The sequence below is a fragment of the Malaya genurostris genome, chromosome 3 (genome assembly GCF_030247185.1).
Source record: "Malaya genurostris strain Urasoe2022 chromosome 3, Malgen_1.1, whole genome shotgun sequence".
NCBI classification, from domain to species: Eukaryota; Metazoa; Arthropoda; class Insecta; order Diptera; family Culicidae; genus Malaya; species Malaya genurostris.
The window spans coordinates 284770077-284795269 of record NC_080572.1 but is presented as its reverse complement, the minus strand read 5'-3'; the positions used below and the strand labels follow the sequence as shown (position 1 = coordinate 284795269).

Genomic DNA, 25193 nt, shown 5'->3' with positions numbered 1-25193 from the left:
AAAAACAACGTGTTTTGTCGGTTATGTCACTTATACCATTATATCTCCGAAACCAGAAGTCGCAGCCATTTGATCTTCGAACTTCGAAATCTGTTCAACCATCTCTGAGAAAATTGAGTGGTAATAATACCTTCGAAAAGTGTACACACACACGCACACAGACATTTTCCGATCTCGTCGAACTGAGTCGAAAGTTATACTATGGGTTTCCGAGGCTCCGTTCGAAAGTGAATTTTTTCAGCAATTCTAGGTTTTATAGAGAAAGGAAAAAATGTAACTACGTTCATACGCAAAAGCATCTGGAACAGGTGCATATACAGGAAGAATGGGGTTTAGAGGCTCAAACCCCCCCGAACTCAAGAAATTATTAGGTGAGATAGAGGCTAGATCGGACACGTGGTTGAACCGGACAACTTAAATATCTTATAAATCTGCAATTACCTCGATTCATGGAATAATTTTGTAAATCCGCTTAGAGATGACTTTGGCAAAAACTCAGTTTTAATGGATGTTTTTTTTCTAATTTCTAAGAAGTGTCTGATTTAGCGCCGGTCTTCTCTATATTATGAAAACCAACCCGTCTCTGGGTACGCGCCTGATCTAGGACCATCTGAGTATATTCTGAGACTACATAAGTACGTAAGAGAACCAATTGGATTATTGTCCTTAGAAACAACACTGTGCCAACACAGCAAGAACGACAACGGCTAATATCTATTTCTTTTGTTTGCTGTTCATATTTTTAGAGACACACATTGATTACCTGTCTATTTATAGCTGTTCCAGGTATGTTCTCAGTAGTCCAAGAACTACAGTGAAAACAGGACTTAAGATCTTAAAGAGCAATCAGCAGCTTATGCATAATTTTTCAATGCTGCTCATAGTTCTAGGAGCAACATATTGCTTACTTGTCTATTCTGATTTGTTTTAGGAATATTTCAATTCGCTGAGGCTTGTTGGATTGTTCTTTCATAATGCGAAAACTTTTTTCACGCGATCATTAAATAAATAAAACGCGTAAAAAAGTCACGTAAATTAAATTTACGTAAGTTAAATTCTCGTAAATTAAGGTTTTAGTGCACTTACAATAATAATACCAATTTTTAGGAATATTTTAAATTACCCAGTTATTTAAATTGTCTCCTAATTGTAGGTGGAATCTCAATAAGTTCGTTATTGCAGTCGGTTATGCTGGTAGCTCTTAAGACCTGAACTCCAGCTAGATTTTTGATGACCAAGAATATTCACAATAAGCAAATGATTTGCATGTACATGAACATGAACCGTATTAAAGGATCTTACTAGTTCACTTGGTTACGCTGGTAGATCTTGAAGCCTATACTCCAAGTAGTTTTTGGATGAACAGGCACTACCTTATAACTCATCACAATGATGCAATTATTTGAATGTGATACCACGAGTATGGACCACAAAAAGGAAACTCACTAAGGTCACGTTTCGTTGGTATACCTTAAGGCCTATATTCCAAGAAGGTTTTGGATGGACAATAACTTCCACATACATTACCACAGTATGCCAATTGTCTGAATATACTACTTCGAGAACATACCGCACTTTTTCACTTTTATTTTAACTAGATTCTATGACACCAAATAATTCCGTAATGCGCATTTGATAAACCTCAATTAACATGTTGGATTGTTTTGCATACGTATCAATAGAAATTTCCTTCCTCATGCAAAAATTTTTTTACGCGATCATCGCGTTAAATAAATAGAAAATGATGCTATTGAAAAAGTCACGTGTATTAAATTCGCATAAATTGAAGTTTTTGTGTATGTCAATTTGCTACGAGTATTTACTGATATCATATTTTTTTCTAAAGAATCCATAGATGCTTACGATCCTAGCAGTATTCCGTGAAACTAATCAATTCATTACACCCCAACCTCCGTTTACAAACACTTTTTTTTACGTTTCCTCTTTTTACGTCACTTTTTATCGAACCAAATCCCAAATAAAGTAAACTTTTCGTAACCTGCTTCGTAAAAAGAGTGTTTTGCTATAATGGAAAAGATATTCAGCTCATTTATATTCCACATAAACTACTGCAATATGGGTATTTTTGGAATGGGTTTAAGGAGTACATTCAGGAAAATCATGTTTCAGGTATTTTTTAAAATCCAGGATGGCGACTTCCGGTTTATTTATAATCCGTGAATGCTACTACAATATGAATATTTTCCGGATCAGACTTGATAATTAGATACCGGAAAATGATGTTTCAGAAATCAATATGGTGAGTTTAGGTGTATCGATATAACTTGAAGACCATTACAATATGATTATATGCCATTTGAAAAGTAGATGTGTTCCAGAAAACGGTTTTTTACTCCAGTTTATCGATATTGTTTGAATATTGTTATATATGAATAGTTTCGAAACAACACATGCTGTGCGTTTAGCTGTCAGCTTTCGTTTGTTTACTTGTTTGTGCGGTTGAAATTCTGCGTTTTTAAAATGTCGCATATTGAAAAGGAAGTGAAAATTAAGGTGGCGAAATCACCAAGAAGCAGAAAATCTCGAAACAAAGCGTAGAACCGAAGAAGCGAGAAGGTACTGGTATGGCAAGCAATATGTTCCTGTGGTTTGAAATCAACCAAATTTTTACACTTCTATTCATAACAAATTAATACGAATACGAATTGTAATAGTTCAGTCATGCTGTATTGTTCATTTTTATTACTTTGTCAGGCTTAAACCATGATCCCGAAACTGACACAGAAGCGCATATGTAAAAGAGCACGAAGATTCGTCGGTTCTTATCCGAGGGATCGTTTGTCTAAGAGCGATTTCGATGAACTTTTGGAAGAATTCACAAAATCCTTAGATGGATTCCCATTTCTTTTTAAGAATTAGCATAGCAAAAATTGCCGAATACTGTTGTTTTCAACCAGCGAAAATACGACGATTCGTTCCGCTGGTCAACTTCTTCTTACCTAGCAAAACCGAGCGAACCTATACAGGTGCCCTCAATGAGTTACCGGAAATGGCAAAATCTATCAATGTTACTATCAATACAACACACACAGATTTTGAAAAGGCAACAATCAATAGTTTGGCAAAAGTATTTCCGGACTCGTAGCAAAAATAATGTTTTTTAATCTCACACAAATTTCTTTAAAATGAGTACAGTGCACTAGATTTCGCTCACTGTACATAGAAAAGAAATATGTTTCTATGGCATACAAGAAAGTAGAAGCATTGGCTTTTGTAACACAAGAGCACGTACAATTATAGAATGTGATGAAAAATTATGTTCTCGGCAATCATAAAAAAGCTCAGAGCAATGAAAAGTAAAGTAAACCATTATTTGAAATAAATTTGTGGAATGTGCACTGAAGTGTTCTAAAGAGCCTCGAATAACTAATCCTTTGAAAGGTTGACACAATAGAAAGATTGGAAAACAGATGGAAAAGTATGACAAGTTATTTCATATTGTGGAAAAGTTTGCAGTAATAGACAACATTTCTGATTACATTACGGGTGTTGCATTAATATTAGAAGACTATCAATTACAATAATTACATTCTATTTGTTTCATGAACGTCTTTTTTTCTGTGATTTTCTTGTTTACATGTTCAAGAATGATCTTTATCAACTTCATGAAGACATTATTTTATGTTACAAAATATCACACGAGCCGCTTACGACTCTCACCATCCACCATTTTGTCGTATTCGACCTTCAGTGGCAGTCCACCTTTTAATACATTCGACGTTTTGTGACTTTCGATATTTTGTCATTCGACGTTTTGTTATTCGACCTTTTGTCTTTCGACGACTTTAGTATAAAACCGCACCAAAAAACTCATGGACTGTGAACGTGAACGTTTCAACAATATACGATATTGAAGACCCGGAAAGTCTTGATTCACAGTTCTTATTAGTGGAAACAGAGGGAAAATTTTAAATACTATCGTGGAACGAATAAAAACTTACCTATTTTTTTCTAAATGAAAATGCCTACTACAATATAAACGAGTGAATGGGATTTAGACCAAATAGTTTATTAGTTGTAGTGACATATTGAAATCATGCGTGAAATAATTATTTTATAAATTATATAATAATATTTATAATCACCAGAAAAAAAAAGGTCAGCAGACTTCACGCGCGTCTGGATTGATTGTTAATTATATTTTCACTTTATAATTTACCGCGAAAAAAGGTTAATTAAATTATTTATTTATTTACTTCAAATTTATCGGAGTTAGGTAGCATTTTCCTACTATTTATCCGATCTACCTTATGTGATGTGATGTGATGTGAAGTGAAGCCACCATCAGTTCAAGGACTTGCCAGTGGATGCGGGTAGACTTACAGTAGCCCCGATATGACTCATCCACTCACCTTCTTACTATAGCTGTTACCGAAAAGCGAACAAAAAGGGTTGGGCGGATACGTAAGTAGAGTCACTTACTCGTATTCCGCGGGAATAAAAGATGCTCTTCCAACCATAATATCCAGTGCATGGATGAAGCATATCGCTATACATGCTTGAACCCGCCTGATGGTTTGTTTGAGAAGGGCGCGTCAGACTCATTTCAAACCTTCAGAAGGAAACAAGTTTCCTTCAAGTGACTTGGGCTGGCTATCCACAATCCCTCGTCCAGTCATCAATTCGTCCGATGCCCTCATGCTCCCTCCCCTTTACGCCTCCGTGCAAAATGTTTTATATTGATAAATACAATGAAACATAGTGTAATGAAATTAATATAACATAAAATGATATAATAGATTACAAAATAATATAATATAACATAACATAATATAATATATTTTAATTTAATATAATATAATACAATGATATAAAATAACAGTTAATGTAGTGTAAGTTATGCTCTTATCTTGGCAATACTGCAGGAAGTAGAATATTTCTCTTCTAATAATAATAATAATATCCACATCTATAAAAATAATATATGTTATTATTATTGATGACAAATTAATAATAATAACAATAAATATAATAATGAAAATAACAATAAAAAACAATATAATATAGTACAATGAATTATATAATAAATAATAGAATAAATAAAATGATATGTTGCGATATGCTATGATATTATATTACTTGAATTTATATGTCATTTCTCATCCTCTCATTCTGCCATCAACGCATTCCATCGACCATTTGTCACCACAGACACACGTGTAGGCATGAAGCTCAGCTTGTGACGACCTTGACATTTAGTTGAAAGTTACTTTAAAAATGATAACTTATAAGGAAAACAAATTTATATTTTGCGCAGAGGTACGTAGTACTACTAATAATAAACCCTATAATATAATATAATATAATACAACATAATGCAATACAATATAACACAATACAATAGAACACAATATAATATAATATTATATAATATAATAAAATATAATACAATATAATACAATATAATATGATATAATGCAATGCAGTATAATACCATACAACATAGTATATAATAACATAAAATAGTGTAAGACGATAATATATGAAATAATATGCTATGATGCAATATAACAGGTAATATCGCAGTGTAAGTTACGCTCTTCTAATAAAAATAATAATAATAATACATGATGTAATAAACAACACAATTATATGTTGTAATATACTATGATAAACACTGCACTTTAGGATGGGCTTCAACCTACAATCCATTTCGCACCCTCTCATTCTGCTACTAACGCAGAAGGCGATAGCACCCAGTCGACGCCGTTCTATTGACCAAATGTCATCATAGACGCTCGGGGAGGCATGAGATAGGGACTTGTGAGGACTTAGTTATCTCACCATTTGACGACCATTTATCCGATCTACCTTATGGTCAAAAATAAACCGGAATTTTATTAAAAGCCAAATTTCAATTTTTAATAAATTTCTATATTATAGCCTTCAAAGTACTCTCCTCCTGCGGCAATACATGCATGCCAACGCTTGATCCAATTTCCCATACAAGTTTTATAGGCCACCGAAGGTATGGCCTTTAGTTCACGTAGCGAATTCTCTTTTATGGTCTTTATGGTCTCAAAACGCGTTACCCGTAATGGCAATTTGAGTCTGGGGAAGAGGAAAAAGTCACACGGGGCCATATCTGGAGAGTACGGTGCTTGGTTGATGATATTGGTTGAGTTTTTGGCCAAAAACTGCGACACAACACGACGCTGTTTTTGAATGAAATTAAGCTTTTTTGGCACCAGCCGAGAAGCGACGCGTTTCAAACCCAAAACAACAATTAAAATGTGTTCGGCTGATCCATAAGAGATGGCCAACAACACAGCAATCTCTTTAATCGGTACAAAACGATTTTGCAACACGATTTGCTTCGCCGATTCAATGTTTTCTTCAGTAACAGATGTTGTTGGGCGGCCAGGGATCTCATCATGATCCAAGCTTGTACGACCACCTTTGAAGCGTTTATACAACTCGTATGCCTGTGGTTTTCCTAGACACGATTCACCAAAGGCCTTTTCTATCATTTTCAACGTTTCGGAACACTTAAATCCATTTGCAACAGAAAAATTTGATGCAAGCACGTTGTTCTAAATCATCATCCATTATAAAAATCGTCACACGAAAATTTTTCAACTTCTTTGTATAAACGCCAAACAAAAACTAATCGTACGATATGCGTCAAAATTTGACAGAATGTGTATAAAAATTTTTCCATCGTTGAGAGAATAAAAGTTTACCGATTGGACAAGCGCGAGAATTTTAAAATGAAAATTCCGGTTCTTTTTTGATCATAAGGTATGTTATTAAAAGTGTAGTATTAACGGATCTTCGCTATAGTTGATTTTTATCATTCAATTTATAATGTTTAATAACAAGTAATAACATGTAAGTAAAAAAAAAACAGACAAAGCTCAGAAGCTAGATGGAAATAGATGAGAGATCATATTGTCGTGAAATGATGAGAAAATATTTTTAAACAAAACTCTTTATTGAATGAAGAGATAATTCAGTAACCATATGTGAAACGTAGAACGTTGACGTGTCTCGGGTTGGCGGTTCAATGCATAGGGCGCTGATCTTACAAACCAGTTGTCGTATGTTCGAGCCCCGACCTAAATGATGACACTAAATCTTGACGTATCATGCAGTCTCAAAAAAGTTTTCGATTTTGGAAATTTTATATACTCTACCCTATGGTGCTTTTTCAGATTGAAAATTTTCAAAACTTTACCGCCGAGCAGCACCCCTTACGCATGTCCGATTTAGCTCAAATTTTGCATAAGGGCTTTTTTCGAGGTGCTCAAACTTTTGAGCACTAGAACTTTACGAAAATAGAGGTGATCTCAAAATTTTGGCACCCTTATATATAAGAGCGGCAAAATTCGACGTGTTATGTCGCGGTTACGCGGTAAAAATATCTTCAAAAAGTGCACACACACAGACATTTTCCGATCTCGTCGAACTGAGTCGAATGGTATATAACACTATGGGTCTCCGAGGCTCCGTTCGAAAGTCGGTTTTTCCAGCAATTCTAATACCTTTCTATAGAGAAAGGCAAAAAACTCCTGCAATTGTCGCCTTTTATGACATGAAAGCAGGAAGCCAGTGGATCAATTCTCAACTCTCAATCTACATCTAATTGATCGTCCCGCAAAGGGTCATTGGTCATAAAAATGATTCTTAATGGATTGAATCCTTACGTCTCCCCCCACGCGTTAGAAATGTTTACCAAAATTGAACATCTCACATTTCACATTTAAGAAAAAGTAATTTTGATTTTGGCGTCCTAGACGACCGCCTACTTTGCCTTTTTTTTTTTATTCGGAAGGTTCGGGCGACGACACGACCTGCCACTCGGTTATCAAAACTGTATCGCAAATTTAACTACCCCTCAGTAACTGGTAATGTCAAAATGACATCTCCTGAAAAACTATTCAAACTGGCAACACAAGTTGATGAATTGTTGATTTTGAATAACAGTTACCAAAACCATGGTTACTGCATATTGAAGACTTGAGGAATGTAAACATAAGCTGCCACGGGTGGAAGATCTTTATTTCGCGCAAAGATGTCGGTTTCATATAACATTTCAATATCCGTTGATACTTGTTAAATAATTCAACGTAATCAGGCTTCAGATCAGATCTATGACATGAGTTTTAAAATGTTAGCAAACTAAATAAATGAGTTTTAAAATGTTAGTAAACTGCAAGAGTCATTGAATCCGTCATAATAAATCTTATTATCAATCTGATGATTTAGTACCGAAATATGAATGACAAAGCTGAGTCAATCCGGTATATCAGTACTATTCTACGAGATGCAATCGCACTTCATATGCAGATGCGAATACAAATACAAATAGAATTCATGTTTGTTCTTTTATAATGAATTTCTAAAGTATTCACTATATTTATGTATATTCGTCACTTCTGAAATTTTTCCAAATCATTCAACCCAAGTTTCTAATCAGCGTATATGTAAAACAATACTCCGTCATATTTTGGACGTTCGAGAAACTCCTTTACATCGCAAAACGGGTGAAAAATCTGATGAACATGAAAGACTCTTGAAAAGCACGGGAAACCAGTTTTTTTAGGATATGTGATCTGATCAGAATTATGACCTGTAAAAACTAATTTACTTTAAATAATTTTATAATTGGTTCTCAAGCAGAACATAGGCCGTAACTTGATGATTATATAGAATGAAGCCTGTCTATCGTAGCACTACATTTAGTGTAAGATTTGGATATTGTTCCGGTCGGCGCGAATACAAAAAGAACGTTGTAACATTAACTTGATAGATGAATGTATCTTTTAATATTAAAATTCTTTCATTATCAACTATTGAACGTGGGCTTTGGCGCAGGATAATTCTGTAATTCATGATAAATTATATATTAGTTATTTTTAATTATTATTAATTTATTCCTCGTACCTAGCATATTGTAAAATCGTCTAACTTTGTCGTATTTATTGATTAAATTTTTCAGGGGTACCAGTCCCCGGCCGATAGCTCGCGGTGTCTCGTGCAACTTTCACAATCTTGGTTTCTGAGTTCTTTTAATTTTACGCTGATGGCACAAAATTTAAATTAAAAAACTATTTCAAATCATTCTCGACTGGTTTGTTTATTTATTATGGGGCTCCTTGGTAACTAGTTCGTAGCAACTTAAACAGTGTTGCTCAAGAAGTTTATTTTGATAGTCATCAAGGGGTCGCTATATTTGTGGTAACTGGCGGTAAATCGCTCACGAACACTTTTCATTCCGATTTTTCTTCGAAGTGCCTGGTCGTGTCGTCGGTTCGGGTAAACAAGAAAGTGAATCTGTTAACAGACAATTTTATTTCTGTCAGTTCAAACTGAAAAGGGCATATTACATTATTTCGAGGTTATAATTCAGCTTCTATGCTGACAATTTAGTATTCTTCTCTCAATATTCAAACAGAATTTTGTAATCAACGCGGAGTGTATAAAATATGCAAAAGAAAGGTATTGTTATAAACGGCAATCGCCTCCTGATCGGAAGCAGTACAATGTGGTTTCACTGTTCTAGGAGAACTATTAAACTTCAATTGAATTCAATATTGGTTTATTTCTAGTTCTTTAAGCTTAATTATAATAATATTGCTTTAAATAAGTTCCCGCGCTAGTTCACCTGAGGTTTTAGTTTTAATTGGTTGACATTAGGTATGACATATTTACTGTTTATCGAAACAGTAGATCTTTTGATCTCTCAATTGTTTGTTTCTTAGGTCTTGTTGATTGTTGCTCATAACCACGAACTACCATGACAGCATTTCTTTTCGTCAAACAATATTTCCCATGCTGATCCTCGTTTGAATGCTGAAGTAACTTTCTCTCTAACAAATGTATTTTCGTTATGAAGCATGAATTGAAAAAGGAAAGAAAAACATAATTACATCCTTACACAACAATACATAAAAATCTGTCAAAATGTAATCCATCAATCGATTGACTAACTGACTTTGAAAAACCCAACGTGACAATTTGCAACCCCTGGGCACAGAACGGCTTCATCACACAACCGTGTCAAATTAGGCGAAGATAATTACCCATACCGAAGTCATGGGATAATGAAAATTGATTGATCTTTCCGTGCTCGTAGCACATCGCAGTCATCTAGGAAGTTCTACGCGGCACCTCAGTAGCGATTCGGAGAAAACAAAAAAGAAACCTTTTGTCGAGATGCTAATGAGCCCGAGGTCCACTCACGGCGCGCCCACCAGTCTGGGCATTAATTGGGATTCGGTCACAGCACCTGGACGGGTTTTGTCAATTTTTGCTAATATTTTTAGGAGATGAGTCCGACTTTTTTCCTCTTCTTCTGATTTTCGACGATTTGCGTCAGTTCAATCCCAGCGGTGGCAAAAACCGGAAACGAACCGGCTGTTTGCGAGTTTAATTAGTGGTGATGGTCGGTGGTCTCTCCCAGGGACAGGGGACAAACAATCAATATTATCACTACGCAGATATTCGTGGTTGAAGGTTTTTGATTTTGTCAGATGCTTTTCGGTCCTGTTCTTGTTGTTTGCTTTCGAACTGTTTGTTCGGTCAATGAGCGACGACAGAATGAATTTATGTACACACTCACCAACCCAGAAAAGTTTGGACTTTTACCACTGTCGTGAATCAATCGAGACGACTTTACTTGGGCACGGCAGCACAAGCAGATGACGACATTCGCAACCGGATCCGGTTTCCAATCCCCGGACTCCCGAGAACTTGTGATGATTTGTAACTGTTAAGTTGTTGTTTACCAATTCAAAAATGCAATGTTTAGGCAAGATTCGGTTTCATTCACTTAAACTGAAGTGATACGGCACAAGGAAGAATTTGATCTTTCACGAAGGACAGCTTCCGTGAAGGAGAGAGAGAGGCAGGCTGTTCCTACGCCGGCATGACACTGACAAAGAGGGTAGCCAAATATCTGGTATTTATCGATTTTTCTACTTTCTCGAATAAAACCAACGAACGGTTCGGGGAAGAAAAGGATGAATAGGGACGCGTAGAGATTTTTTTTTGTTTCCATTCGGAACATTGTTGGCTTGATTGATATTTCAAAATTTGTTTTCAAGGAATTAAGTAAATGCGGAACGAATTGTGGTTATATTTTTGTATTGTAACAGGAGGACACTCGGATGAAAATGTGGACTTTTAAATGCAGCGTTTAGTACGCGGAAAGAAAAAAATATAGTTGATTTGAATTTATTTAGTTATTGTTTACGACAACTAAAATATCATTGCACTTGCAAATTTAGATTTGCCTTTTCTCAATCACTTAAAGTCTCTTTTCCAATTCTTTGGATGCTTTCGCTATTTCTGAGATATGTTCCTTGAAACGAATGTCTAGTGTTCTCTTTGTCCGATGTATATTTTATCGCAATGAGGACACGAGATTTTGTATACCCCAGACTTTTTCAAATTCTCAGTAGGATCTTTTGTAGAACCTAGTAAAGTTTTCAATTGGTAGTTCATACTGCTGAACACTAAATCTAAACAAAATTTTTTTAGTTTTGATTTTAATGGGTGTGAAATATTTCGATTGAAGTCCACCGATATTCTTTTAAAATTTTCAGAAGGGGGGGGGGGGGGGGGGTCAAAGTTGTAAGTGATTGTTTTTTCAACAGTCTTAATTTTTTATCGAAGATGGTTTGAATTGTATGCTCTGGATATCCATTGAACTTTCCAATTTCGAAAATAAAGTTTTTCTCCTTTATCGCAGCATCTTTTCTAAGGGGCAAGGATAGCATTCTGTGAATCATATGGTGGAATGCTGCCATTTCGTGTTGATGGGAATGATTAGAAGTATTTGGTATGACACGGTCCGTATTGGTAGGCTTTCTATATATTTCGAAAGTTAAGGATGTTGCCTCCCGGACAATAAGAATGTCCAAGAAAGGTAAACTGTTGTCTTTCTCTTCCTCATAGGTGAATTTAATATTTTTATGTAAATTATTAATTATTCCTAAGAAGTTTGATAAATCGTTGCGTTAGATGATGCAAAATATATCATCTACGTATCTCCACCAGCGATTAGGTAATAATCTCTGCTTATTTAAAAGCTCTTCAAGGTTTGCCATAAATAATTCATATAAAAACGGGGAGAGTGGATTACCCATTGTGCTCCTTGTAATTGTTTATAAAATTCCCCTCTGAATTTTAAATAATTTACATCCATGCAAAGCCGGGTTAGAGTAAGATAAGATAAGTAAGATAAGATACTTTGCATTTCCATAAACTACTACTATTTTGTTGAAGTAACCAATCTTCCAACAGATTGATTGAGTCCTTCACTGGGACACTTGGGAATAAGGCGGTTACATCGAAAGATACCATTATTTCGTCATCTTCGATTTCGCCTGAATTCTGAAGTTGAGTAGCGAACACCTGTGAGTTAGGAACTGATTTACTGAAGAATTTTTTTTGGCATAGATAGGAATTCTTTTACTAGCCATTTGGAGATTTTTTGTTACTATCGCTACTAAATGACAGTAAATAGAAAACAAGAATAAAACTTGTTCTAATCCACCTAGTGATGTAATGGTGCCTTTCTTATTAACATTTCACGAGAAATTGATGATACCTGTTTCCGGAACCGGAATCGGGAGCCTGCCACAGTTGTAGTAAGTTTTAAGGGCCATTTAATCGACAGGCCTACAAGCTCGAATAGTTTAACAATCTGAAATTCGAAAATTTCGTTTCGTCAACTGTATGATGGTTAGACATTTTTATCTTTCATTATCGTTGATCCGGATAAAATTTAAACTCATTCATTTATTCGTGATTCTGATCTCTTCAAGACGGTTGAAAACTTGTGCTCATGTGTGCCAATGGTCTCGCTTGTGTTTTCAAAATCGAGCTTTGGTGTTGGTTCTCGTTGTCCTTGACTGCGTGTATAAAATCAAACATCACACACGCAGCGTGCATCGTTCGTAGGAGCGGTGTTGTGTTTTCTTTTTCCGTAACACCGCATGTACGAACCCGTGCGCTTTATAGGACGGTTTGAAATTTTGGGTGCCCATCACCTTGTAATTCCAGAATCGAAAGTCAAGTCCGGATGAATTTCAGGAGCTATGTATGGAATCATAAGTTTCCATTTCAGAGTTTGTCACCACTGTTTCCGGTGCTGATAAATTCGCGCTGAGTTCATGAGTTCTAAAACGCGTCCTTGAAAATATTTTTTCATCGACTTATTTCTTAATATTTTCCTTCGAAAACTAACTTGTACTATGAAAAATATTTGAATATTTTTTTGAACGAAAGTTCTGAAAAAAATAGCAGAAATGGTGTTTTTTACATCCGCTAAACCCTTCAGATCGGTCATTAAGTTCTGTAAGACCTTTAATCTAAGTTTATAACAATTGGCCTAACCATCTCTGAGAAATTTAATTAAGAATCATTTTTAAGTTTCTGATTACTTTTTTCAGTGCTTCCAGAACCGGAAACGGGAGACCTGTGTGAATGAAGTAAGACTTGTAAACAGCTGACAAACTAGAGAAAATGATGAAAAATCTTTAAAAAAAAATATGTCAGCTCTTTACATGACTCTCTAAGAAAGAACACCCTCGAAATCTCAATTTTTACACTGATCGCCCTGTAATTACGGAATCGAAAACTGCGCCGAAATAAAATTCAGTCATTTTATATTGCATTTCAAGGCCTGAAGCTAATCTCATGAAAATTGCGGAAAAGCGATTTCCGAGAAATGTGAATACACCGTAATATTACAAACACACTTAAAGACTGTGCACGAAAAAATTGGTAAAACTTAATGAAATTTCGGATAAAACTAGTTCAGAGTGTAACTTTTGCATGTGCAAAATTTCGTCGCAACCTGCTTATCAAGATGGTTTCCAAGCAAGAAGTGCTCCAACAATAAATTTCGTGCGTGTTTGTGGAAAGATAAAAAGTAAAGAAACAAATGCAACCCTATGAACGCAATCTGAACCTTTTGATTCGAAACGAGGCCAACAAGCAATGAAGCGGGTCGGATTTGATGCCGTCAAGTTAACGAAAGGGTCCAATTGTACCAATAAACAGAATACGATGGCCAAACGTAATGAACAATCTGTTGAGTTTTTCTTCAGCAAGTCCCGCTTGAAAGTTTCGGAAAAAGAAGGTCAAATAATTAGCCAAGAAATCCTTGGTTTGTCAGGCGATCTGTAGGTGCAACAAACTCAACAAACCGTACATAACGACCGGCAACCTAAGCGGCCAAATATATTTGAAGCAAAACTCCTCCGGAAGCGCTTATTGCCTGTTTTACCGGGCCCCCAAAGATGACACTCTATTTTGGGCGGAACTGGCGTCGTACCATTGAGCGAAACCGGTGCCGGAGTGGTACGAAGCAAGCAATGTTGTTTTTGTAGTGAAGGATGAAAATTCACCAAACTCGCCGGATAGGAAAATTCTAAGTAATTATGAAGGGTAAGCTTCGGCAAACAGGGAAGGTCTTCAAAAACGATAAAGATTTGATGCAAGTGTTTAAGAAAGATGGCCCATGTGTTGCACCAAATTTGATGGGTAGTGTAAAGTCCAAGCTGCGGTCCTTTACCAACTCTTTGCAAGAGCATAGCTAATTTGTGTTAATTTATTTTTTGGTACTTTCAAAAATAATCGAATCTAAACTAATTCTTGGTGATCATTTTCGACAGCTGCATTTTTTTTGTACAGTTCTTATACACACACACGGACATTTTACGTTCTCAACGAATTGTTTCGAATTACATATGAAATCCATCCCTCTGAGCCTCGACGACTTTCACAGTGATTTTATAGCCTATCTTTATGAGTAAGGCGAAACAATTTTAATTGAAACACGCCTACTTGGATTTAACTCTAGTTGAATCCGTGCACGCTCATTGAACATAACTGAAAATTGAGTGACACACCTCTCAATTTCATCAATACTTAAGGCCCTAAAATGCCATATAAAATAGCTAAATTTTATTTCGGCGATACCGAAATTACACGGTGATCAGTGTAAAAATTGCGGTTTCAAGCCGTCATTTTTTTTTTTTTGAAAGATTTTTCATACATTTTTCTAGTTTGTCTAAGTTATGCCGGTCTCCAGTTTTCGGTTCGGAAAGTACGTAAAAGTGATCAGAAACTCAATAATGAATTTTACTTACATTTTTCCGAGATGGTTTGTTTGACTGTTTATTATAAACATAGATTAAAATTAAAAGGTCTTACAGAACTTAATGAACGATCTTAAGGGTCTAGCGGATGTAAAAAAACACTCTTTCTGCGGTTTTTTTAAGAGCCTTCGTTCAAAAAAATTTGCATAGTTGAAAGGCATCCTTCGAACAACATTTTGTAATTTTTTTGAAGAAGAATATCGAGAAATAAATGGTTGATAAAGAAGTATTTTCGAGGACGCATTTTAGAAATCATGATTGACGGTGTCCACTGTACCTCAACGTGGAATCATCAGAAATAAAACAATCAAAGTAACATAGTTTTAGTAGATGTTTTTCTAGACCCTTACGTGTTGATTTAATTTTCTGAATTTTCGGATGTTGGTTAAGCTCAAAATTGCGATTTTTCACGAAAAAATCCGCCATTTTGTAGATGTAAAACCCTCTCAGATAAACAAAAAAAAAGATGGAAAGGAAAACGCTGGGGTAGGGTTTTTTAAAATGTAGAAAGTGTGTGAAAAATTTGAAAATAATAGGTGCTTCTCAAAAAAAAAAACGCACTTTAAATTTATTATCACTAGAATCGAAGAAAACGATTTTTTTCCTAGGGAGCGCTAGTGGACGGGTCAAACACTTTGGAAAAAATGTTATTTTTTTCTTTGTATTGCGTTATATTAAAAATCATTTCAAGTATGTTTTATAAAATTTTCAAGTCACTCGAAGAAGAACTCTTGGGCATGTGCATCGAGCTTTTGTCTTTTCTTTTACCCTTAGCTACCAGGGATTAGTTCCAATAGGCTTACAAATTTGACGAAATATTGTTGAAATTTACTTTTCAAAAACGACAAGTAAACGACTTTTCAAAAGTTTTAGATGAACGTTAAACGTTAAAAATTCAAATCGTCATTCAAAAGAACTTTGCAAAGAGCTTATACACTCTTCAAAAATATGCTCTGAACTATTCTCTTCTGCGCCTTATCAATTGATCGAACAATCGAACCGACTTTGGCTCTACCGATCTTCAGTTTTCAATTCCGTAATTACAGAGAGAATTGTAAAAAATTCAATTTCAAATTACCTATTCATTTTTCTTAGAAATGGCGTTACCGATTTTTGCAAACTTCAATTCAAATGAATGATCTTACAAAAATTTCTGAATTTCATCTGTATCCGACTTTCGGTTCCGGAATTAAAGTATAAGGGCTGTTGAACATTTTAAGCAGTTATACAAAGCAGTGATGCAAAAATTGGGCTTTGTCAGTTGACTGCCAAACGTATCTATTACGACTGTATCAGTACCCGGTTTCCGGTTCAAATACAACGGTGGTCACAAATTCTAAAAATGAACGAACTCACTTTTCTCGGCGATGGGCCGACTTTCACAAACTTAGGTTCAACTGAAAGGTCTTATGATTCTACACATAACTCCTGAATTTCATCCGGACCTCACTTCCGATTCTGGAATTACAAGGTGATGAGCGTTCTAAACTTCAAGCCGTCTTATAAAGCACACCGGTACATACAAGCGATGGTTCGGAAAAAGAAAACACAACACCGCCTCTACGAGCAAATCACGCTGTGTGTGTGGTGTTTTATTTTATACACGCAGTCAAGAAAACGAACACCAAAACCGAAGTTTTAAACCATCTTGAAAAAATCGGAATCATGAATAAATGAATGAGGTCGAATTTTATCCTGATTCGACTTCCATGATAATGAAAAATAAAAATGTCTAACCGCCAAAAAAATGTACCGGAACGACAATGTACTAAATTTTCGAAGCAGATTGTAAAACAATTCGAACTTGTAGGCCTGTCGATTTAATGTCCCTACAAAACTTACTGCAACTGTGACAGTTTCCCGATTCCGGTTCCGGAAACAGATATTCAAAATATTCAAAAAGAAACTTGAATCGATTTCTCGTGAAATGGTCATAAGAAAGGCTTCATTAAACCACTAGGTGGATTAAAACTGATTTCATTCTTGTTTAATATGTACACCCTTAGAAAAAATGAAATTTACGCTTGACGTAAATTCAGGTATGCCGTAATTTCTTCGGTGATGACACAATACTACATGTACTAACATGTAAAAATAAATTTTGCGTCTGTATCGATTTAGAGTTCAGCTAAATTAACTGTGCAGTTAATTATATGAATTATCTTTAAATGCTATGTATTGTGAATGTAAGTGAATCGAGACGCTCCTTTTATGTGCATCTAAGAAGATGCAACATTTTTTAAGTGTGTACTGTCATTCAGTAGCGTAAAACGTAAAACGTAAAACGTAAAACGTAAAACGTAAAACGTAAAACGTAAAACGTAAAACGTAAAACGTAAAACGTAAAACGTAAAACGTAAAACGTAAAACGTAAAACGTAAAACGTAAAACGTAAAACGTAAAACGTAAAACGTAAAACGTAAAACGTAAAACGTAAAACGTAAAACGTAAAACGTAAAACGTAAAACGTAAAACGTAAAACGTAAAACGTAAAACGTAAAACGTAAAACGTAAAACGTAAAACGTAAAACGTAAAACGTAAAACGTAAAACGTAAAACGTAAAACGTAAAACGTAAAACGTAAAACGTAAAACGTAAAACGTAAAACGTAAAACGTAAAACGTAAAACGTAAAACGTAAAACGTAAAACGTAAAACGTAAAACGTAAAACGTAAAACGTAAAACGTAAAACGTAAAACGTAAAACGTAAAACGTAAAACGTAAAACGTAAAACGTAAAACGTAAAACGTAAAACGTAAAACGTAAAACGTAAAACGTAAAACGTAAAACGTAAAACGTAAAACGTAAAACGTAAAACGTAAAACGTAAAACGTAAAACGTAAAACGTAAAACGTAAAACGTAAAACGTAAAACGTAAAACGTAAAACGTAAAACGTAAAACGTAAAACGTAAAACGTAAAACGTAAAACGTAAAACGTAAAACGTAAAACGTAAAACGTAAAACGTAAAACGTAAAACGTAAAACGTAAAACGTAAAACGTAAAACGTAAAACGTAAAACGTAAAACGTAAAACGTAAAACGTAAAACGTAAAACGTAAAACGTAAAACGTAAAACGTAAAACGTAAAACGTAAAACGTAAAACGTAAAACGTAAAACGTAAAACGTAAAACGTAAAACGTAAAACGTAAAACGTAAAACGTAAAACGTAAAACGTAAAACGTAAAACGTAAAACGTAAAACGTAAAACGTAAAACGTAAAACGTAAAACGTAAAACGTAAAACGTAAAACGTAAAACGTAAAACGTAAAACGTAAAACGTAAAACGTAAAACGTAAAACGTAAAACGTAAAACGTAAAACGTAAAACGTAAAACGTAAAACGTAAAACGTAAAACGTAAAACGTAAAACGTAAAACGTAAAACGTAAAACGTAAAACGTAAAACGTAAAACGTAAAACGTAAAACGTAAAACGTAAAACGTAAAACGTAAAACGTAAAACGTAAAACGTAAAACGTAAAACGTAAAACGTAAAACGTAAAACGTAAAACGTAAAACGTAAAACGTAAAACGTAAAACGTAAAACGTAAAACGTAAAACGTAAAACGTAAAACGTAAAACGTAAAACGTAAAACGTAAAACGTAAAACGTAAAACGTAAAACGTAAAACGTAAAACGTAAAACGTAAAACGTAAAACGTAAAACGTAAAACGTAAAACGTAAAACGTAAAACATAAAACGTAAAACGTAAATTTCATAGAATCTTCAAAATTTATAGAATCTTAAAAACTCAAATAAAGATAGTCATAGTCGGATCCTAAGCGTCGGAATTTTTCACGAACTCAATTTCCGGATTAGGATACAATGTGACGAATGTTTAAATTTGCTCGTTGCAGTTTGAAGCGACAATGCCAAAAAGTGTTCTAAATTGGACTCAAAACTCTTTCAATTTGTAAGTCAATTTTCAATTGAAGACCACCTAATGATATCATACACAAATTTTTAATTGTAGTTAAAAACGATCTCCGAATCCGAATTTACAGGGCGGTGATTGTTTGAAATTTCTTGCCGCAATTTACTGCTACGAAGCGGTATGAGATTCTCCGGTTAAGGGCACATTAACACTAGATTGCCCAAGGAAGTCATTTTGATTGCTTTTCGATTTCAATGAGAAAGAACAATATGTACACAATGACACAAATTTTGTGATTATTTGTAGAACATAACGTTTTGTATGACTGTAAATATAATAAAAAATATGGAACATTTGGTGTAAGCAAATTTATTTATATATTACTTATTCTATCTCATTTTTTCCTTATTTTTCTTCCAGTCATTTTGACTGCGTTTGGGTAATCCAGACTTTCTAATGTTAATAGAACTTAATTGGGAAATATTATCGCACCCGCTTTACTCTCTTGACCTGGCTCAGTCCGACTGTCACCATATTTTGGCATCGAAGGGACATTCACTTGCAGATTAGTGTATCATAAGTTTTGTAGCAGTCGAAAAACAACTCGTCGAATTGTTGGCTTTGAGAGGATTAACAGATTTTTGGGACGGTATTCGGTAATTTGCTTGATGGATCAGCGAAATGTAAAGCATCCTAGAGTTGATACTTCGAGTGAAATTATTTTCAGATTCCCCTGAAGATAACTGCTTTTAACATCTTCAATACCTTTGATCGAATCATTCTTAAATTGTGTTGAGTACGTGAAGAGAACGAGTAGCCAATGAGCTAATTTGTTTTGAAAAATTTTTAATCAACAAAAATGTCATTTAGTTTGAAACACAATATAATAACTAATAAATGACGTTCAACTAAAGAGCGTTAGTTTATGGCCTAAGAGTGCCTCTGATTACTAGATTTTAACAATAGCCACCGCATCATTAACGAGATTCTTCTTCCTTTGCACTTTATTTCAGGTGAAAATTTGGTTCCAAAACCGTCGCATGAAGTGGCGCAACTCAAAGGAACGTGAACTTCTCGCCAGTGGGGGATCCCGCGATCAAACGTTACCGAACAAGAACAATCCGAATCCGGATCTGTCGGATGCCCGCGGAGATCGAGCTCATTCGCTTTCGCCGCCTTCGTCGCCGCCACCAACAATTTCTGATCAACAGCAGCCGTCTCCGCAGCAACAACAAGCGCAATCTCCCGGACAGCAACCATCGTCGCCATCCGTAAAACCTGCGCTCATGTCAGGAACGGGGAAAACTGCTGCACTTATGAACTTCAAACCGAAATTTGATCTCGCGAAACCCGCTGGTATTGGTGTGGAGTTCAAGTACGAGTTTGATGACATCAGTGCCGGAGGTTCCGCGGCTAATCATCAAAACCAACAGCAACAACAACAACAACAACAACAGCAACCAAGGCCACCATTGATGAACAGTTTCTATGGCAACGCGACGGACCGTGAGCGAGAGATTCTGCTGGGCGGTGGAATCGGTGCCAGTAATCCATTCAATAACCGTACTAGCAGTAGCTGCTCTTCTTCCGATAACATTCCGGCTGCGATGTACTACGACGAGTACGATTCCAATTCCGACGATTCCGACGAAGAGATCAACGTTACGTGACCTGACAGTGAGGTGGACTCTAACTAAAAAAGGGGAATTCGGCCCAACATCCAGTTGATTTGTATAGATTTTTATTCACCTACCAGTGTTTTGATTTTTGTTTTTTCAATCTCGAGATTCATTTAGTTAGTAAGAAACATACTAATTGTAAGTCTTGTAAATTTGTAAAAGCAAACTCGAACGGTTTTAAAGCAACCCTAAAATAATAGTGGATAGTTGAAGGTTGAGTCAGTGATGTAATTCAAACTTGTACATAACCGATAATCATTCACTGGTTCATTGATTGGAGAAACACAACAAAAAAAAAACATTATTAACATTTTTCGAAAGTCCCAATCCTTGTAACAAGCTTGTCTTTGAGCCACTTTCGATGGTCCGAAGGTCCTGTATCCGAAGCATTCATAAGTAACTTATTATAAAAACTTAAGCACCGTCACTTTAAAAGAAACAAAAAGTCATCTAGCCTAGCAGTCTATCGAAAGAGAATAAATGTAATTCTGAATATGGAGTATGTGGTTGTTGTTTTATTACTGACAGATCGAATCACTGAACAAATGTTGAAGATCGGCATGAATCTTGGGCCAGTTGTATTGCGTTGTTTTATTAATTTATTGTGGCTCAATGCAGTCCTCTGTAGACCGTACTATAACAAATAATTTGAGATCATTAGCGTATATCAGATGGAATAATATAGGAGACGTCGGTAGAAAACAAGGAGAAAAGTGAAGGTCTAAGACTGCTCCCCTGAGGCACTCCAGATGTGTTGATACAACTGAAAGATTATGTGAAGCTTAACAGATAGAGCGAGACGGCTCTAACTCATTTTTAGTGGGTAGTAAACTCAAAATTGACTACAGGTGGACAATGAGTCCCAAGAAGTGGGCTTCGCTAGTTAAATAAATCTTTCCGAGATAGCCCCTGAGTAAATGTGGAAAACTTTTTTTAAATATCAATGCGAAATACAACCCAGAATCAAGCCAATCTATTTGTTGTGAGAAAGATGTGATTAGTAAATCATAATTTTTGTGAGATTTGTGAGTTTTCCAAAATCTTGTTCATAACCAGAACTAAAGTCTCGAATTCTGCTTCCCGGATTAGAGGATAGGTTACAAAATTTCTCCAGATATTCAGATTTAAAATCTAGGACTGGGATAAGAATTCAAGTACAAAACTGAAATCCAGGTTCATGTTTAGAATTCAGGTTACGGAACCTGCCAGGAGTTCAAGTCTAGAACCCAGGTACAAAATTTAGACCCAGGATTCGGATCCAAATTTCCACTCAGGAATCCAGGTCCATGTTCTGAAACTAGGTCCAAAATTCAGGTGAAGAGTCAATACTCAGGATCTAGTTTGATGTTCCAAAACTCTGTTAGGAGTTCCGGTCCAGAATCCAAATCCGGGATCAGGATTTTAGCCTAAGTTCTGGTAAAAAATCCATCAAGAGTTTTGGTCCAGAATCTGAGTCCAAGTCTAGAAAGCATATCCATAGGTCAATAGTTGAGGTCTAGCATCTCGTTCCAGAATCCAGATCCAGACTAAGAATTCTGGTCAATAATCGAAGTCCCGAATTTAGGTTCAGAATTCAGATTCTGCATTCAGATCTCAAATTCATATTCAGGTGTAATGTCAAATTACTTCATTCAGGTCCAGGTTCTGAATCTAAGCAGAGAATATTGGTTTAGGGTCAGAATATATATCCAAAGTCAGAATTTTCACCCAAAATTCAGGTACAGAATTAAAATTCTTAATCATGATACAAAATTCGGACCTAGAATCCAAGTTCTGTTCCTGAATCCTAGTTCAGCTTCAGAATCCAGAAGCAGGAGCAAGTACCAGGTACACGCATGTTAAATTATCAGAGTAAAAAAATCTAGTTTTGAATCCTGAATCCAGGTCAAGATTTAGACTCACAATCTACGTCAGTAGTTCAAGTCAAGAAACTAGGTTCAGGTCTAGAATCCGAATCGTTTCTCAGACTCCAAGTGCAGGTTTCTGCTTCAGGTTCAGAATTTTTCCGTCAGAATTCTGGTTCATAGTCCATGCCCAGATTTAGTCATAAGATCCAGAAAACTCGTCGGGCCCTGGGGTTCAGAATTCTGTTCTAGGCTTAGATTCTCCATCAATAAGCCAGGTTCAAGTTCAAAATTCTTCAATTCCATAATCTAGATTCAAAGTTCAGTTCCAGAAACTCTGTCAAAAGTTCGGAAAACAGAATTCTAGCCAGAATCCAAGTCCAAGCCTATGTTTCGATTTCAGATTCAGGTTCACAATCTCGGTCCAGGTGTAGAGTTCAGATCCATGTTCCGTAACCAAGTACTGAATTTTGCTTCAAGTTCATCCGCATCCGGATAAAGAAACAGTCCAGAATCCAGGTTCAAATTTAGTATTCTGAAACCTTGTTCGGTAACCAGATCCAGTGTTCAGGACCAGAATACAGATCTAGATATCGCTTAATTACTATTGTGTGAGAGGACTTTCCTTGTTTTCCTTGCAATCATAGAACCAAACTACTAACAAAAGTAATACAAACAATCATTCACACCTTCATCCCCAAAACTTAATTTTTGTCTTTATTTTCTCGGTGGAACCTTGTGGGTCACAAATAAACTGTTTGCTTTCAAATGTTTTCGTTTTTGTCACTTAAGGAGTGTATCGAATATAAGCTATCCACATACATTTGTGTTGTACGAATGTATTTGTGATGGTTTGTTATGCTCAGATCACAGCATGCTGTGCGTTTGATTGTCAGTTTTCGTTTGTTTACTTGTTTGTGCGGTTGAAATTCTGCGTTTTCAAAGTGTCGCGTATTGAAAAGGAAGTGAAAATTAAGGTTCTGGACACATGGCTAAGTGAGAAGGGTCTTCATCATGCCAGTGTTAAAACCATCATTAATAAGTTTGGGGAACACTATTCTTTTGATGAGCTACCAGGAAGAGGCAGAAACACCGGTTCTTCCAACCCAAAACTGGACCAGAAAGTGGTATCTCTAATCATGAAGAACAAATCAATGTCAATACGTGATTTGGCCAAAAAATCAGGAACGAGTATCGGAATTATCCAGCGTATCAAGAGGCGAAATCACCTGAAGACCTATAAGAAGCAGAAAATCTCGAAACAAAGTGTAGAACAGAAACGAGCGTAGCGAGCAGAAACAAGAGCCCGGAAATTGTATTCGCGTCTTTTGCAGTGTCCGGATGCATGCGTTTTGATGGACGGTGGGACTTATGTAAAGGAGGACTCAAAACTCCTTCCAGGTCCACAATACTTTACTGTCATCGTTGGGGAGAATATGAGCGATGCGGACAAATCGATTCAAGTGGAGAAATTCGGTCGATAGGTGCTGGTATGGCAAGCAATATGTTCCTGTGGTTTGAAGTCAACCATTTTTTACACTACCTCCAGTCTCCAGAAGAGATTGCTGATTTTATATAGGAAGCATAGTACACCTCCACCTTGCCCTCAGCTTCGACCCATCGAAGCTTACTGGGCAATCGTGAAGAGGGTCTTCAAGAAGTCTGGTCAGGCAGCTGGGAACATGCAGGAGTTCAAAAAAAAAATTGGGCTCAAGCGTCCAATAAATGCGATGCAACACTGGTCCGGAACTTGATGAAGAGCGTTCGATCCAAAGTTCGAAAATTCGTGAAGGAATAACTTAAATTTCATCCGGTTTTCTTTATACTCAAGTTTAACCTCGTACAATAAAGGATCATTTTTTAGTTTGAATGAAATATCGTTTTTTATCATAATTTGAAAGAAAAATTTGTGGATAGCTTATTTTCGATACACTCATTACACAAGTTAAACCAAAACCATAAATGAATCGAAAAATTACTTTTTGGCGAGCACCAGGAAAAGAATTCGCAGTGTTGTCCTACATACGCCACAAGAAAACACACCTAAGGTAGAACTTTTCTCTATTACCTAACGAATGACAAAATCAAAAAACGAAAAGAAAACGAAATCCAAATCCAAAAACTGTTGTCACAAGCTCTCAGAGACAGTTAAAAAACGAATCGTTCTGCTAACTGAACTACTGTGGATGTGATGATACACAACATAGAAGATTTCCTGGTAGCAAAGGAACTTGGTATTTGTTCTGACTGTGCAGTAGAGATGGTCGGGTCTCGGGTATTTTAACCGAAACCCGACCCGTACCCGTATCCGACGGGTTTTTGGTCGGGTACGGGTAAAAAATTTTATTTTCAATCGAGTACGGGTCGGGTACGGGTAATTTTTTTTTTTCTGATCGATTACTCGACCAGTTCTTCACATAAATATGTCTACACGTTGACGAGAATTTTTTATTGCAAAACAGTTCTTCCGAAAAATAAACAATTTGATTCAAGGGGTTTTGACATTCGCGCCTAGGATCAGACCTGACAACTGGCATCTTTTCTTCATTTAAAAAAAAACGATTTTCATAGTTACGTGAATAGTTAGGTGAATATTTTCCACCCTAATTTTTTATAACATATTTAATAAGACACTGCCTTAGCTCTAAGATGTTGCGGTCATA

The 25193-nt window shown here is 35.8% G+C and overlaps 1 protein-coding gene across 1 annotated transcript in view; it reads left to right on the top strand.

Annotated features, from left to right (window-relative positions):
- LOC131437135 (putative uncharacterized protein DDB_G0291608) overlaps positions 1-21180 on the top strand; it is a 111199-nt gene extending 90019 nt beyond the window's left edge. Inside the window, exon 6 of the mRNA XM_058606302.1 lies at positions 20021-21180. Coding sequence (XP_058462285.1) covers positions 20021-20677 — 657 coding nt within the window. The 3' untranslated portion in view covers positions 20678-21180. The remainder of the gene's footprint in view (positions 1-20020) is intronic.
- Positions 21181-25193: the final 4013 nt, after the last annotated feature.